At 45.6% G+C, this 16790-nt stretch overlaps 5 protein-coding genes across 5 annotated transcripts; 4 read left to right on the top strand and 1 right to left on the bottom strand.

Annotated features, from left to right (window-relative positions):
- Nucleotides 1-4874: 4874 nt before the first annotated feature.
- BT62DRAFT_1013307 (uncharacterized protein) lies at nt 4875-5191 on the top strand (the record flags this gene model as incomplete). The annotated part of the gene is made up of 4 exons (XM_043178040.1): nt 4875-4889; nt 4935-5015; nt 5062-5114; nt 5167-5191. The coding sequence occupies 4 exons, from the start codon at nt 4875-4877 to the stop codon at nt 5189-5191; spliced, it is 174 nt and encodes a 57-aa protein (XP_043033368.1).
- Nucleotides 5192-6856: 1665 nt separating this feature from the next.
- On the top strand, nt 6857-7895 carry BT62DRAFT_1013306 (uncharacterized protein; the record flags this gene model as incomplete). Its single annotated transcript, XM_043178039.1, has 6 exons — nt 6857-7013; nt 7060-7171; nt 7223-7304; nt 7623-7703; nt 7756-7808; nt 7865-7895. 6 exons carry the CDS (start codon nt 6857-6859, stop codon nt 7893-7895), a joined length of 516 nt encoding a protein of 171 aa, XP_043033367.1.
- A 3557-nt stretch (nt 7896-11452) lies between these two features.
- BT62DRAFT_1081264 (uncharacterized protein) lies at nt 11453-12793 on the bottom strand (the record flags this gene model as incomplete). Its single annotated transcript, XM_043179653.1, has 5 exons — nt 11453-11492; nt 11542-11853; nt 12115-12290; nt 12328-12431; nt 12609-12793. Coding segments are annotated over 5 exons (816 nt in total), but the record flags the coding sequence as incomplete, so codon positions are not given.
- Nucleotides 12794-13393: 600 nt separating this feature from the next.
- Nucleotides 13394-14200, top strand: BT62DRAFT_912110 (small GTPase-binding protein; the record flags this gene model as incomplete). Its single annotated transcript, XM_043183851.1, has 5 exons — nt 13394-13447; nt 13501-13542; nt 13597-13794; nt 13857-13991; nt 14045-14200. The coding sequence occupies 5 exons, from the start codon at nt 13394-13396 to the stop codon at nt 14198-14200; spliced, it is 585 nt and encodes a 194-aa protein (XP_043033365.1).
- A 116-nt stretch (nt 14201-14316) lies between these two features.
- On the top strand, nt 14317-15467 carry BT62DRAFT_1013303 (uncharacterized protein; the record flags this gene model as incomplete). The annotated part of the gene is made up of 2 exons (XM_043178038.1): nt 14317-14451; nt 14826-15467. 2 exons carry the CDS (start codon nt 14317-14319, stop codon nt 15465-15467), a joined length of 777 nt encoding a protein of 258 aa, XP_043033364.1.
- Between the last annotated feature and the right edge of the window lie 1323 nt (nt 15468-16790).

Genomic DNA, 16790 nt, shown 5'->3' with positions numbered 1-16790 from the left:
GACAGTGAAAGCGGCGGACAGAATGGAAAATTCTCTGGCCGTCAAATAGTCGGCATTGCCTTTGCTGGTACGTCTTTATTTATTTTACAGCCTACGAGGTGATTTTCTGACCCTCATCATCTGCTTTCCTGGGATTATTCGTCTTAGGGTGTATGTGCGACTACTGTTACACGCCATGCAGGCTTCACCAAGCGGATGCAATTCAGCCCGATCCTGAGCCGGATGTAGTAACGCCTTTAACCTTGGACACCGGAGTTAGAGGTAGTCAGGCCAGTGAACATACAGATAATAAAGACAATGCAGATACAGTTAGGAAGGATAGCACTGTCAGTCTTTCCTCCTTCTGGGCGGACATTCATTGATACTGACGATGCCTGTAGACTATAGTGTCTCTTTATCCTCCTCCCCCCCATACAACCGAAAGGTATGGGACAGTTCTCCGCTTTGATATATCGAAGCTTACTGCTCTCAGACTTATAACCAAAGGGGTAAGATGTATCCGCCCCTTGTCGGCATTATATGATTGATGCATCAACGGCTTCGACATATATCTTTACTGTCCAGTTTAAATGTTCCCTACAGCTTGAGTAACAGGGGTGGCGTTTAATAGAAAGATTGTAGCCGATCCCCCATCCTCACGTGATTACAACCTAAATGCCGGGTATCGATATAACCGCTGTATAACCAGAATGTACCCGTCTTGTATTCCATAAACAACTATACCTGGCGGGACATCAGTTCAAAGGTCGCATGGGCGAAATACATACACACTGGTCAATTTCTTTCTGTCAGGTCAAATATATTTTTCTTGCCTTGAGGATAGACTAGCATGTAAACAACTACAACAAAGGGGATAGCTGACCCAATTAACTACATAATGTCTTTCGAGTTGAAACAGCTATCATGGTGAATGCATCAAGTGAAGGACACCCATGAACGTTGACCAGGACCGTCAAATCTCTGGCGATGAATCGATGACCCCCCCAAAATGATTAAGATGCTCTGAGAACTACTTGTCCTGGTTTGAGGCCTGGAGCATCGAAGTATTAGCAAATAGACAGTGAAAAAGTGTATAAAGGCTCTGCAGCACCGATCCAGCCACCACCTTGAGAATCCTTCTACTCTTCGTGCTCGAAGAATTAGCCACCTTGGGCGAGAATACTCCTGGCTGACAAGGTCCTTCAATTAATTATTAGGAGATAAATCAGTAAATGGTATGCGAGGCATACAGTGGTGAGGTGAGTACCTTTATTCATCTTGAAACAAGAGCAGAGAGACTGAAAATACTAAAAGGCGTCGAATGGTACTTTTTGGTACGTTTGCCTGGCATTTATTGACCTAGTACCTATTGATACTCAGATATTTTAATGCAGATCTGTTCAGTATTTTCGAGCTGTCGGAACATTAGGCTCACAATTCGTGGCTCTCCTGCATCCTACATTCAAGAGTGTCAATATCTCCTCAGCAAAAAGGTATCTCATGAATTTCTCATCAAACCCCCTCCAAATCCTGGTCCTTTAAACAAGTTGGTCATTGAAAAAAAGGCATCATGGACTAATTCTTATACGGATTTGAACGGTGGGCAATCATTTCACATTCGCAACAGTATCTATGCACCTCTCGATTTTGCTAACATGGTTGTTTCTGTTTTCTAAAAATTTTCCCACAGCATGGTTCGCTCTCATGAGGCTCCACGAAAAAATGAGCCGCTTCAAGAACTGGGGGTCTGGCCACAACACCAGGTCGCTGCAATGGGTCATTGCTGGACCGGACATTGGGTCTAAAGAAATGTATACGGTCCTTCTAACAGTGACGAGAAGATAAATCAGTAAATGGTATAGGAAGCCCACAGTGCTGAGAATCACCAGAGACATCCTTAGCTTCATGGCGCATCAATTTCGGACGTATCAGCATCAGAATAGTGGGATTTCAGAGAAATTTAAGAGGAGAATATATGGGCAAAGCAAACGTGCAGAATAAATCAAAGTTAAGGAAGGAAGAAACGCCAAAATAGGAGCCTTAATCACCGTGGAAGTACCCGGAATCGTCCACAAATCCGGGATGCGAGTCCGTGGGGAATTCATCTTTGATTCACCCCTACTCTTTGATACCCTGACCGCAACTGGCCACCAATCGTGGTTGAAGCCTTGCCCTCCTCCTTAGCGTTCTTTCCTGACTCCACAAATGCACCACCAAGCTGGCAGGATTGGGTGACGACCTAGCTGTGTATTTATATATCTTTCAGCGAGTCAGGAATTTAGCACTCTTGCCACCTCTGAATTTCCACGTGAACGGTCAAGTCCGCACTGTGAAAGGCTGGCGAATACCAAGATCCTGTCTTTCTGCCCATGACAGAGATGACTGCGAATTTACGCCGATATATAGGACATTGAATTTAACGAGCTATAATCTAGGATGAGAATCAGTAAGGGAGGATGGAGCTGGGTGGCAGGAACGTCATGAGGTTAACTTTAGTTTCATCCCTTATCGGAGAGTAAATTTAGATGTCGTTTGCAGGCCGAACCTTTTATCTCTATAATTCACTTCACGTCAAACTTCCGTGGGCTTCGCGCCACACCAAGGAACCATCATCCGTTTTATTACATTCATCCAATCTTCCTCTGGATGCGCTTTCTCATATTGTCTTCCTATTCGCCATAGCAGGGAGTATCGTGATGGCGTATTGAGTGAAACGCGTCAGGCCGATTGAATGCAGGGATAAATATAGCACAAGACACTGGACTGGAGGAGATCAGGAGGGTTAGGAAGACGTACGACTCATACATGTTAATACAAAGCCTTGCTGATCGGATGTTTCCTGACAGTACTATTGTGTGCAGGCACCCCGCGGATATTGACTACTAGACCTACCAACACGAGTCCCGATCAACCACGTTGATGATATTCAGTTCTCACGAGGTGGATCTTGAAACCCGAACAGAGTGATTCACGATACGAACAGGCGTCGAAGTGTACTTTTCTCTTTTCTCTTTCCCTGGTAAGCAAATTTATCTTCCTTGTTCTTATAAATTAGGACTCAATAATGCTTTGGTATGAGATCCATGTTTCTATCTGTTTGACTTTGAGCTAGAGCTACTCACCGTACCATACATATTATACGGCTCTGAAGCCACGATCTACTCACAGACAAGAAAGTTATATGCCTTCAATAACCGTAAAATGCACCTGGTTTTTTAATCAACTAGGCCATGTTGTGCAAGACGAGATGTATCTAAGAATTAAACGCTTGCTACCCTGAATGCATACAGGAAATTGATGAAACAGTGAGAAAAGTCAACCTGCGAAGGACTTTGCAGTCTCGATGTTTTGCATGTCAGGTGGAGAAGAGAAGCCCCTTCTACCAAAAAAATCAGAGTATATGACTTGTAAGATCTTCTGAGGAAACAGCATACCTTGAACTTGAAAGCCTTCAATATCAGTCATATCCTGCCATGTAAGGTATAAATATGCAAGAGGGTTCAAAATGGTCGTGTGCCAGTGGACGTTCTATGTGAGAGACGAAAAATCTCATTCATATGGATGGACAGGATGACCCATAAACGACCAAAGAAGCCGACAATCCAGCAAATACAGACCTATTTATGTCTAGCATGAAGAATAAGTATGAATTATTCAAAGTTCAAAGAAAGAGACTTGCCAGTACGTTACAACAAGGGATGAATTCAAAAGGAGCTCCATCTTCTTTGACGTTATAGAATTGCATGAGAGACCGAGGTCGTAGCAGGAACATATTTCCCTCAAAGCCACCTGATAACATAGTCAGTTATAGCATCCATTGAGAAGTACAAAAGTAACACGTTGGCACTCACGTATTCCAACAGAGTCCAAATCCAGGACGAAAACATCGGAGAAATAACAGAAGCCGGCTCACGAATCGGCTTTACGGTGAATGCATAACGATTACGATATCCGCTACGTCATCCGCTACGTTTACCATGAATCTCGTTCACAGGAAGTGTTGCAATGACATGCAATGGAGCGACAGCGGGAATGGGGGGAGGAGAGAAGCGTCGGACGTGACTAACGTGAGTGAAGATTATATTTTACAAATTGACAATTTCAACTGAACGAATTACGACTTGAAATTGTCATCCTATTAAAGAATACTATCCAATGTGTACTCAGCCAGTCTTAATAACCCACTCTTTTCTGCTAACCTTGATTGGAATTTTGTTGGAATTTTAGCTCGAAATGTTTCATATACCTCAAGAGATATGAATGCAGACTTGGTGACGCACAGTCAGGGGCCGATACGCGTGTCTAACACATAGAGAGTCGTTCTCTTCACCCATAATCTAAGTTCCATGGTAGTGAAGTGAGACATCTTTACTTCGTTCAAGTCTGGAGAAAGCGGAGACAGTTCACGTTCACGAAATGTATGAAGCAATGCGCGTCCTTAATCCCCCGACTTGTTTCAAAAATAGCTTCTGGAACTTGTATTTAGGTTCTCGAGTTTACATGCCAGCATTCAGAATGAATGTTCCCATTTAAATGGTCTATTAATATCGCCGGCATTTCCCTCCGATGTTCTTTGATTCCAAGTCGGAATTACCTGTGGCGTGTATACGTCCTCACACTTGCCCGCTCGAAGTCTGCACATTAAGCATTTGTTGAACTGAATCTAGTCAATAGCCTTTTTCGAAGCATCATATCATTGCAAAATGGCTGCTTCATTTGTCTTCAGACCCAGACATGGAAGTATTATTGACAGCGATGGATTCTCGCGGGATTATGTATGTACTTATCTTCTGTCCATCATCCAATTACTTCCTTATATATCCTCCGAAGAGTAGAACCTTGACTCAAAAAGATGCCAGGCCAAGTTATCATCATCATCCCATCCTTCACCTACCATGGACTCGCTTTCAGTACGTCTGCTTCATGATAGTTTACACCCATGCTCATTTTTCTAGCCTGGTTCGCGCGTTTCCTTCTACGACTCGACCGGAAGACTAGTGGGAGGTGTCGTCGAATCTACAATTCGCATGGCGAACGTGTGTGTCCTCTTCATAAATGTGCCTTTCAACTGATATGCTACAGGGTATGCAAGTAGTCCGCGTCAAGTGTGACAGTGGAAGTAGCATAACCTTACCGTAAGTACGACACTTCTGTGGTAGTGCTGTCGCTTCCCTCTCATTTACATAGGGCGGCAGGACTATTCCAAGGTTAGCCGTATTCCCGACATGGTGCGGAAATAAGACCAAAGAAGGCACCTATTCCAATACTGAAAAATTTTTCGTACTTGTATACTTACATGAGGCGATGCAGTGGATAAAATCATGTCTCCATCTGAGGGTAAACACCCCGATGGCGTAGAGATAAGAAAGTATACCAATATCCGCCGACTACAGCATCGATGACCATAAGAATGGATTTTAAAATAGGGAAGGATCATGCATAAACGGACTCCCCATTGTTTGTTAAACATGGAAGCAATAGAGAACAGAGAACACGACGACAGAACAGAGAGCTACTGAAGGAAATAATACGGCGTTTCACCTCTCGCATCCAAGTAGGGAATTTGCTCCACCTCTGCGGTGACAAATGTCGATCGGAGAGTTAGATTCCCATATAACTTACACAGAGAGTTATTTTTTCCCTAAAATGTTGTATTGCAGCACATGGCATTGGTTACTACGACTGTCCTCGAAGTATTTAGCGGGGGTACCAAATCCGGACCTGACAAAGATCTGCCGTTGTCCACGGTCAGCTTGGCGACCTGGGTTACGAGTACCAAATAATGAGCTGTGGGGAGCTTTGGAATAACGATGGTCTTTCGCGAGCGTCAAACAACGAAAAAGGAAAGGTTTGGTAGTCAAGAAGGAAATGATGGGATCGGCCAAGATTTTTAATTTGAAATCATCGGACTTGGTCCTCAGCAGAGAACTCGACCCCATTTCTTTCTAACAGATTCTTTCCAAACAGAAACAAGGAGGCCGGATCTTGTACGACCTCAACTGCTCGCGCGCCATCTTGATTGTTATCCTTTTTTTTATCCGCAACGACTCAGGTGAATCAGTTCATTGATTATGGCACTTGCAACCATGCCAGTGTGCCAGAATCTGCGGTTGAAGATACGGTCAAAGACATATCTCCCACGGGCTCTGTTTGCACCCGCTGTCTCAGGCAAAGACGTACTCATCAAAATGATGAGAACTCATGTTACTGCTCAGCCTCGGGTGCTGTAATAGTGATCTATATTATCGTCTATTCTGCAGCCATCCTCGACACCATCACGGCGAACAGCATCGGCATTGAACGGTATCTGCGTAGTGCTTGATGGTTTCAAGCTTAGTCTCTCGGAACCTGTCGTCTTCAGGCTCCAAATCATTTAGTATCGGTACCGGGGAAACTTGTGACGTTGAGTAATAATGCAGATGAGCCATACGGCAAGGAGGGAAGGAACGGCGGACGGGGAGTCGTACCCCCGCTTCGCGCGTAGTCAAGACTTGGAGACCCATCTCACTCGCACCATTATCTCCGGCGATATCGCTGCTCTCGTTATCACATCTGTTACCTCAGGACGCCCTTTTCCATGCACGCTTCAAACCTCGAAATTACCATATCCTTTGTCTCTACACTGAAAGCAGAAAGGACTACCACCTTCGGGCAGATCGGGCGAACGATTCTGCATAACTCTCTTCTCGGCTCCTTACATGTCCTTGTCTAGGTCAAGTCCCTCTTGCCCTTGCATCAATGCCTTTTGCTGCGTCCACATGCCTCAATGTTTTCTTCCTTGTGTACGACAACCTATCTGTTCGTTATTCTTAATCCTCTTCTGAGTAGAAGGCGTTTCATCTCGTCTCAACTGTGATCTATCCTGAGCTCGTTTTACATGCCAGCATCGCTTAAAATGCTGTTCCTATCACCGATACGGAGTCTTCATGGTCCCATCACGTCCTCAGAGCGCGCGTGCGAGACGCATGCATCAATAAACAGTATGGTCGGACTTCACTGTGGTGGTGGTGTCCGATTTCTCTGCGTTAATGCCGGTCAGATCAAATCGCTTTTGCTATGGAATAAAATGAACCTTTTCAGTTCCCAAATCTATACCAGAGATTAAGTCTCTACTTGTACCGCTACGCCTTCCTCTGGAGGTACATACGCCTTTCATCGGAGAAACCTGCCCTGTCTGTCTCGCATTATTCATGTATCATCCTAGAGGATTACGGCCTTGCTTCACGGTTGAAACTTCTTTCAGAGGTACGCTACAGCGCACCGGATCTCGAACAAGGAACGAAGGACACGTACAATACAACGTTGGTGACAACTCTACTTCGGGGGTGAGTTTCAAGCTTTGGCATCTTTACCCCTAGTCCCGTATCATTCGCGTGATGCTGCAAGTTTGCATCCGGTGATGTGCCGTACGTCAATGTAAATGAACCATGCGCTACGGTCGATCCGTCGTAGTGCAGTGCTTTGTGGTGTCGAAATCTAAATCTCCGGCACAGCCACCTGGCTTTATTAAACTCTAATGATTTAGAGGTATTTAAGTCGTCAGGGCTAAGGAGTATGTATCCCACTGACTATTTCCGCTATGAATGCCTTTCCTGTGGGTATCATCTGAATTACTTACATCGTAGCGATGCTCACTTCGATAGATTGGCTCGCGTGTCTCGTTTTTCGACTCGACGGGACAACTCGTCAGAGGCGTCGTAGTATCTACCAGTCATATGGCAGATGTGAGTACCGGTTTATTTTTGGAAGGAGGGAGTTTCCACTGACTGGGACAAGGGCACACAAATGCTTCTCATTAAACGGGAAAATGGGGGGACGATAATCTTGCCGTGAGTAATTCCGTGGCTTCCTTTCTGTACTGTGGTAGACTCTCACATGAGCGCAGATCTGCAAGCGTGTCTAACGTGAATGATTAACTGGTCGTGGGAAGATAGTCGGAAGCATTTGTTTTATACCCAACTGTTCAGAGTTTTATACCACGTTGACCATTATGACCGCAAAAAAGAAAAAAAAAAAACAACGAACATATTAGCATCTTACAGTGCACTGTAGTTTGTAGCAAAAAGAGGCCTCGGGTTCTAATCGGACTGAAGCGACATTACTATGTGTGTTGAGATGAAGAAGGGCGTATACTAACATTTCCGCACTGCGCTTCCTTTAGAAACTGTGTTATAAGTGGCATGGCTGATATAACTTGACTAAACATGAGAGTTTCTGAATCGTTGGTGATAATCGATCATCCCAAGTGGGGTGCGCGCTGTAACCGTATTGCGCGGTTGTACGGGTTCCATGTACCGTATACATGCCGAAACTGTGACGCCTTCTAGCAATACCGTACAACACGGCCGTATTATTTAGCGGTGCTGAAGTGGTTTGACGAGGGATTTTGAGCTGTGTGTACACATTCTAAAGTGAATTAAAATAGTGTGTACTCGTGTTCTCTCAATTTCCTACATGTCCGACACTCTTCTGACTATAAATTTTCATTGTAAGGCATTATGATGTCATGATTCAAGCTTTGGAGCCTTGTAAAGCACCAAAAAATGACCGATTTCTTCATTTAGATCCACTCTATACTTGCAAAACAAGTTAGTACATTATTCCATTACTTTGCGTCATACTACAAAGTATTACAGGATGAGCTCGCCATAATGAATATACGGCCGTGTACGACTGTGACGGCCTTAATTATATAGACCTTAGGAGTTTGTAGGTTTCTTTTTTTTTCTTTTTGTGGAATGATTGGTATGGCGTCATTCACCCCAACTCCGACTAGCGGAGTGGCACGCCAATGACATTGTACTTAGCCCGTCAATGGATCGGGGGCTTATAACCTCGTCAGCTTGATAAGAATTCATAGATGTGTCATAAGGCAACGGTTAAGTAAAGGCGCCGCACGGTGAACTGACCATACGAAGTAATGCTTTTACACACTGATTTTCGCGCATTGTGGAGCAGGGCCTGTGTGGCACTCCACCGCATAGAGTTCTTCTTGATCACAATTAGTACCAGGCCATCATCTAATTGACAATACCCACAAAGCCCCATTTTCCCTTGTCCAGTCTTCTGGGAGGGAGCTTTCCTGAGGAAGCGTTCCCTTTCATGTATTTATAACGAGAGACTTGTATTACCTTCTTCTAGAAGTATTTCTTTTCTGATAGTATATAATCCAGCCGCATCCAACGATTTACTGCTTGTGACCGCCGCTGTTCAATTTCGCTTGCTGTGTAGTTGGTCTTTCATTTATGACCCGGTCGTTCCTAATCTTCTCGGTGAGATGCGCCAACTCTGGAAACAGTATCCGGCGGAACCTTTCTGTGGCCCGTTTGATCACATTTCCGTGGGTCTCTGGAGGCTGGACACCGCACAAGATGATGATTCTTTTCATGATTACGAGGTCGGATACGATCTTCTGTTTCCATAGATGCTGTGCAAGGTGCCATACTTCGTGCTTTCTTTGATGTTGCATTTCTGACACTGAACTCTATCTTCGCAGCCGTAAATGTCTATCCAGTTCGTGTGGCCACGTCCATAGGAAGAAGCTGGCCGATCGGTTGAAATCTAGCCATCTAACAGAGGTCCAGACCTGTTCTGTCATTACTTCTGCCTCTTACCTCTACCCCCCGGCAACTAGAGCTAGTATCACATTTTTGTTGGTGTCTCTCCGTCAAGCTTATCCTGGTATGTTTCTGTTTGAATTTTAGTTTTCTTGATGATCTCGTACGCTGTGGTTTTCATCATGGCTACTATTTTTTCTCCCCGCGTACTTATTTCGGACGGTATAGTTAGGGGAATCAAGTCGGGGACCATATTTGTGTCGTTTCTACATGAAGGAATGTTGTAATGAAGGGACCTGATGTCACGAGTAATCGAAGGCGGAGAACTGAGAGAGGATAGGATAATTCTGATAATGAGAGGCGGAGAAAAGGGATGTGAGTGATTTCTAGGAGAAATTGCCGTCGAAAAACGAATAAAAAGGAGTTGTGTTCCTTCGTGGATATCAGAAGCAGTGGATACCCTCTTTTACTATCGATTCCTATGGGGTAGTGTGACTCAGTATTATCCTGTGATCGATTTTACAATGCCTCCCAAGATGCCTCCACATTCAAACTCAATTCCATGCAATTAGTCGTTGAGAGAGAGCAGTATATTTTCGCCAAAAGCACTTGGGCAACGATAGCGTTTTATCAGATCAGCATGATTCAGTATATAGTACAATGTTAGACTTGTGAAGCTATATCAATCTATAAGGCCAGGCTTAAGCCTGAGCCTTGTACGACTTGGGCTCAAGGCTCGGGCTTGTGAAGTGGCGTGGTTCATTTCGAAACTGCGCTATAAATTGGCATGGCTGGTAGGACCTGACTGGAACACGAGATGTCTGAATCGTTTGTGATAATTGATAAACTGCAATCGCGATGAAATTCCTGGACAAGCTCATTTTGCAGGGAGCAAGTATTCATCAGTTCGTCGGATGGATGGTGTTGTTTGGTTCTGAAAAGAGTCAGTAAACCGAGTGGCGAACAATAAGATAGATGCGACCGACGTGGATCCTCGTTGACATCGCTGGTTTAATGAATACTAGATAAAGAAAGTCGTTGACTCGACGTGCGCCGCGTGGGGGGCTGAGAAAGTCGTATTTCTGAGGAAATTGGCAAATATAGCGTCGGTATAAGTGCTTTTGAGTGGAGTAAGGACACCCCATCATGCTGAGGCTGGCGCTCTGTAGAATAATGATGCTGGTAAAGGTTACTGTGACATATAATGGGGAACTCAACGTACACTTCCGGATAACCGGGTGTCTCCGTTACGATACGAGGAGAGGTTCCGATCTGTGGTCTGACTCACTGCTAGCAACGCGCTGCGATGCTCTATGCAATCGACATTTCCGCTTTTCGGGTGCTCTCGAAACTGCACCGCAAAAAGAATGGTTAATATAGCCTAACTGAATCATGCGACGCTGCCGTTGGAACACAAGCCTGAAAGATGGTTTGACGGAATGATCGATTGATGTCCCGTTACTATGCTAATTGCGTTCAAGAAATCGCTCGTACTCTTGAATATAACACTGTTTGCTCCTGTGGTAATGATTCCTTAGATACTCATGTTTCTATGATACTTAGCCATGCTATGGAGAATGCAGTTTTGTTGACATACTAAATGTGCCGCATTTCCGACTGATACTAATCATCTCCCTCCTTTCCATTGTAGATTTTCTAATTTTAGCAGTATATAAAATTAGACACTTTGTAATCGAGCCCCTCCCGTGTTTGTGAGGGTTCCCTGCTTATCCCCGAGTCCCCACTATCCACCTGCTTAAGGTATCCGTACTTCGCATACTTCAACAACTATGATTTAAATAGGACTGTAATTTGGTACATTAATGAACAGCATACTTATGCTCAAGTGCCCGCTATACTAAGGATTTCAATAGCTGTTGAAGTGGAAGGTCTGAGTTGATAATAATCCAAGTATGATGAAACGTTGGGGCAATACAGCGAGTTCGTGTCAGAGCGCTGTATCCGTCAGCGCGTTGGAGGAATGTATGGATAGAGAGGTACTCACCACGCCGTTCGGAGCAGGTAATCTGCCGTGAAACGTGTCGTTGGGTTTTGGAAGTGCAGGTGCGGACAGAATGAGTTCACTGTGGTGAAGGGCTGGGAAGGAGCATAGTTGCAGTGTAATATGTCTCTCTTTCCTGCAGGTTGATCGCAGAAACTGATGGGTTGGGCCAGGAAAGGACGGTGCAATGGAGGTTGTCAACCATTCGGATCCATAATGGAAAAGGAGAGGACGATTAGTATTGGAACTCGCGGTTGATATGTAAGCGGGATAGAAACGATGTTCATGATAGTTGCGGTAGCGATTCCCTTTATACTACCCCAATACGTAGAATGTGATAGGATATTTAGGAAATGTATCACTAAGAAAATGAGTGAGCATCCCAGGGAAAATGGGGAGAGCGAGCGAGAATATTCATGCAAGGTCGAACGTCAAAAAATAGAAATCCATATTTTACTACAATTGTGCGTTGGGAAAGACGTCGAAGAGAATGTCACATGGAGAGCATGCTCCTGGCTTTTCAAGAATTCATGAGTTGTATTTTCTGGACAACGTGATCTCGCAGGTGTGGCATACCGAGTAGAAATGAGAAAGAGACATATGGGCTGGCTTTCGTCTCGTCAGGTGTCGGATGCAGTATTTCGAGCCAGATACGGAATCGGGATCGAAAATGACTGAGCGCCGTTTTATGTGTAAGGCGGGGTTTTTGGTAGTACCACGCGGCCATAAGAGAGGGGATCTATTGTTCGAATCTGCGTAGTTTGTGAAGGAATGTTTCGATGAAGAGACCTGATATCGCCACAGGCTGATGGTGATCGAAGGCGGTGAACTGAGAGAGGATAATGATCATAATGAGAAGGTCGAAGAAAAGGGGCGCGAGTAATTTCTTCCCTCTGGGCAGGGGAGATCGCCATCGAAATAGGGAGAAGTGAGAATAAAAAGGGATTCGTGTTCCTGCGCGCCTATGGGACGCGTGGGTGGGCAAGCTGGGTTCCCTCTTATCCGTATTTTCCCCTCAGGTCAGAGCCCGTAGGTGCCTACAAGAACGCAGCATGCACTGCTGGACAAACCGTCGTCCGGTCTGGAAATCGTCTACGGTTTCGCTGTGAACGGTTACAGTCTGATGCTGAGTTGATTTGGAAGTGGTAAGACGCCGCTTCATGGGAAAGAGGGCGGGGTAATTTTCAGAGCCTTGAAAATACCAGTGGATCGTCAGTCCGAGTGCCGCGGCTGAGAAGGAGCGAGCGGTATACATGTCCGTCTCGCAAGAGCAGATGACCCTCCCCGAGTTGTGAGTGGTGATACTTGGAGAGTGGAAGCAAGCGAACTATGGATTCTGGGAAGTTCTGGTTCCAGCTATACGACCATGGTGGCGAGTGGAATGTTTCAACATTTGATAAATTTGAGAGGAGACTGGTGTTCTCGATAAGGTCGAATGTCCTGGCCCGAAAGGATCGGTACGAAAAGAGGAAGAGAAGCTTTTTCTGAGCAGCACGTTGGCATTTTCTCGAAGGAAGGGAAGATAAAAATCAGAACATCGTTCTAATGAACAATGACGTGGGGGAAGAGAAACGACCTTGATCGAATAGAAGAGGTTATCCACCTGAAGCCTTTCATATAATTCCCTAGGATTGCGTATCCGTGTTTTTTAAAAAAAGCGTCGAAAAGGGAATCGGAAATGGCGGACCGGAATTGAAATCCCACGCACAGACACCCTAACGTAATACGAAAGCGGTGTCATAATTCAAACTCCGCTTTAAACTGGAGTCGGGCCCAGTGTGTGTCGCCTGCTCCTATACACTACCACCACCTTGTACGGAGCGCCTTCTACCCTTCTTTTTCCCTCTTGCACGCCATGTCTGAAATCCGAAGAAAGCTGGTCATTGTAGGCGATGGTGCTTGCGGCAAGGTTTGTCGGTGCTCTGACTGGTGTTAGGCGCCAATGCTGATTGCGTGCCGTAGACCTGCCTCTTGATCGTCTTTTCAAAGGGAACATTCCCTGAGGTGCGTTTCAGCTGCGGTGAGTTGTGTTAGTGGGGTTGCTGATAGATGAGATAGGTGTATGTGCCCACTGTGTTTGAGAACTACGTTGCGGATGTCGAGGTGGACGGGAAGCATGTCGAGCTTGCGCTGTGGGATACGGCGGGGCAGGAGGATTACGACCGGCTGCGACCTCTGAGCTACCCTGACTCGCATGTCATCCTCATCTGCTTTGCCGTCGACAGTCCGGATTCGCTTGATAACGTCCAGGAAAAGGTGAGCATGAGTGTACTGGCCTGTATGTATACGCTGCTAAACCACCCCCTCCCCCCCTCTAGTGGATCTCAGAAGTGATGCATTTCTGCGCCGGGTTGCCGATTATCCTCGTTGGGTGCAAAAAGGACTTGCGGCGTGATCCGAGGGTGATTGAGGAGCTGCGAAAGACGAGTCAGAGGCCTGTGACGCCGGAAGAGGTGCGTCCCGTCTTGTCTTGTGTTACTCGTGGTGTGCTGATAGGGTCTTTTAGGGCATGGCCGTCGCGCAGAAGATCAATGCTAGGCACTATCTCGAATGCTCGGCCAAGTCGGGTGAAGGCGTGCGCGAGGTGTTCCAGTATGCAACCCGTGCGGCGCTCCTTAGCCGTCCCGGAAAGAAGCGTGGCAGCCACTGTGTCGTCTTGTAGAATTATCCAATCCGTATGTTCCCTGTCCATTTCAGTCATGCCTCTTTCGCCATACCAATCTTCGTAGTTATGTTACATTCAAATGACGACGTCCACTACAAATGCAAATGCCCATTATGCATCGTAAAATTAAATCAAATGGCGTGTTTTCGTTGCCTTTATTACGTCAGCCTGATGTCATCGTGTCTCACAACGATCCTTGTCTACGGGCCTCGAATTTGACGCGCAACGCGGCTTCTGCTTCTCGTGATGTGAGTCATTTACTGTCATATACAAGCGATGCACCCAACATGGTTAGAGACGGCCTCATTTACACGCGTGTTTCTCCGTTCTGAACCATGCACAGAAACTATCATCCCCTATCTTCCATTGCCACTAGGCTTGTGATAAACAGCTATCGTTGAAAGCATCATTATACAAGGACCTAGGCGTAGTGCGGCCCGAATTCGTTCGGGCTGTTCGGGAAGAAAAGTGACCATCGTGATTTAGCACAGGAGTAGTTGACCAGGTAACGGATCCGCTTCTGTCTTCCGCTCCCATGCCCTACTCTCTTTGTTACGATATCTCTTGTTGACACGCTCATAGTCTTTTAGCTCTACAGTCATTCGTTCTCGATTATTAAAAGCGTGAAAAGAACGACGCCGTCTCTTCTGGAAAGGTAGATTCTGTTAATCCATCCATCTGCGACCAGAGTCTTGTGTTGCAAGGTCGAGTGCTGTGCCAAGTGTATAACTGGGCGGGAGGGGGCACGCTACACTCATGCTGTTTACCTTCTCCCGGCAGATTCGATGAGCACGCTCGGGTCGGGTCTTTTCTTCTGTGCTCTGTCCGTCTCATACAGTCTCCCGCCCTCCCGCAAACGAAGCAGGACGACTTCGATGCGCTCGCTCTCAGGATATCCTTTGAAAGGATGTCGATGAGCGGTACTGCCTTTCAGTGCGAGTTTTCTTCTGTGGAGACTTTGCCGGGGTGGGTGTTCACGATATCAAGCCCACGGTGTATACTCTGGTACAATATACGAACGGTTGGATGCGGAGCGCTTCTATCGTTTTGTGCTCTTCTGGCCCGTGCTGCGTTTATCGTTTTTCCAGATGCATCTGTGTTTCAGTGTACGGACAACCTCAGGCCTCTTCGAAGATTGTATCAATGGAGCTTTATTCCCCCGGTTCGTGATGGAGATGGTCGTATTCACTTCCGCCTTTGGCCAACGCTCACTCCTGGTTTAATCCACAAAAAATTACACATGCGAACTCGTCGCACGGTATGAGATTAGAAGGTAATCGACGAGCTATGCGATATTTATTCCTCGTGTTGCTTATAGGTAGGCAGTACATGAATTGCTCGGAAGAACCTCAGAAGTAACCCTAAGTTAGGGTTTAAAGCAACGGCGGTACACAGAACAGCAGTGGTGGGACTGCAAAATATGATGGATGCCTCGCTCTGAGGACGGACCAAGCACAGGCCGGTACCGCGAACGCACAGCGGTCCCTCTTGTGCATGGTTTATGCACTTTGGTAGGGGGCATGTCTGTTTTGTGGTACATGAAGTCTATGCCCATTTGCATGTGACATGGGCATAGGGAGTGCATTTGTTTCATGGTACATTACCAAATCTTGAAATGTGCCCATTCTTGTCCCCCATTCTTGTCCTCTAAAATCTATATAGGTAGCATGTACAGTCTGTGGTACATTACCAACTCTCAAAATATGGCAATTCTTGTGTTTTAAAATCTGTGTAGGGCTTGCATCCCATCTGCAGTACATTACCAATTCTCAAAATATGTCCATTCTTGTCATTTAGACTCTTGTAGGGCTCCCATTCAGTCCACGGTACATTACCAATTCTTGAAATATGTCCATTCTGCTGTTTTAGAATCTGCATATGGAGCATGTGCAGTTCTTGGTACATGACTGATTTTCTTTGCAGACTGCTTTTCATCTGTTGGAGTGAGAATAGCACCATAACAATTTGTTCAATTTGCTATCACATCTTTTGTCAATATACTTTGAAATGGTCAGAATATGTGACTAATTCTTTCATTGACATTGTATTCCAACATCTTTTTTTGCTCTGCTTCTCCCTTTGTCAATTTTGATGCCGAGTGGGCAACACAATGAGCTCTCCCAGTAGCATCCCTCAGTTCCCATCTATAGTGATCAGTTCTCTTTCATCCATTATTTGCCTCCTGATGTCTGGCTCTGCTTCATTCTCTGACGATTCCTCTTCTTCTCTGTGCTCTCAGAGAATGTGATCTTCTCTTTCCTGCATGTCCATCTCTTTTTGCTTCTCTCTTTCTTCTCTCTCAATTATTGCCATGATTTCCTCTTCATCCTCCCTATTCCCCCATTCCTCAATATTCCGCAATGCTAGCATGTGGCCACTCATAATATCAAATCTCCAGTTCTTTATCCATGGATTCTGGATGAGGCGGACTGCTGAACATGGTAGATCCTCTTTTTGAACTCATTCTGGTTTAATCAGTTCCCCTCCCGACTTCTCATAAACACACACCCATGTGCTATCAGACCAAACACACCACAGGAATTCATCAAATGCCCTCTTCAGTGCTCTTCGCATATCTTCCACTTGT

The sequence above is a fragment of the Guyanagaster necrorhizus genome (genome assembly GCF_019112545.1).
Source record: "Guyanagaster necrorhizus MCA 3950 unplaced genomic scaffold BT62scaffold_59, whole genome shotgun sequence".
Taxonomy (NCBI): Eukaryota; Fungi; Basidiomycota; class Agaricomycetes; order Agaricales; family Physalacriaceae; genus Guyanagaster; species Guyanagaster necrorhizus.
The sequence above is the reverse complement of the archived record's forward strand: the minus strand, read 5'-3'. Positions and strand labels throughout refer to the sequence as shown.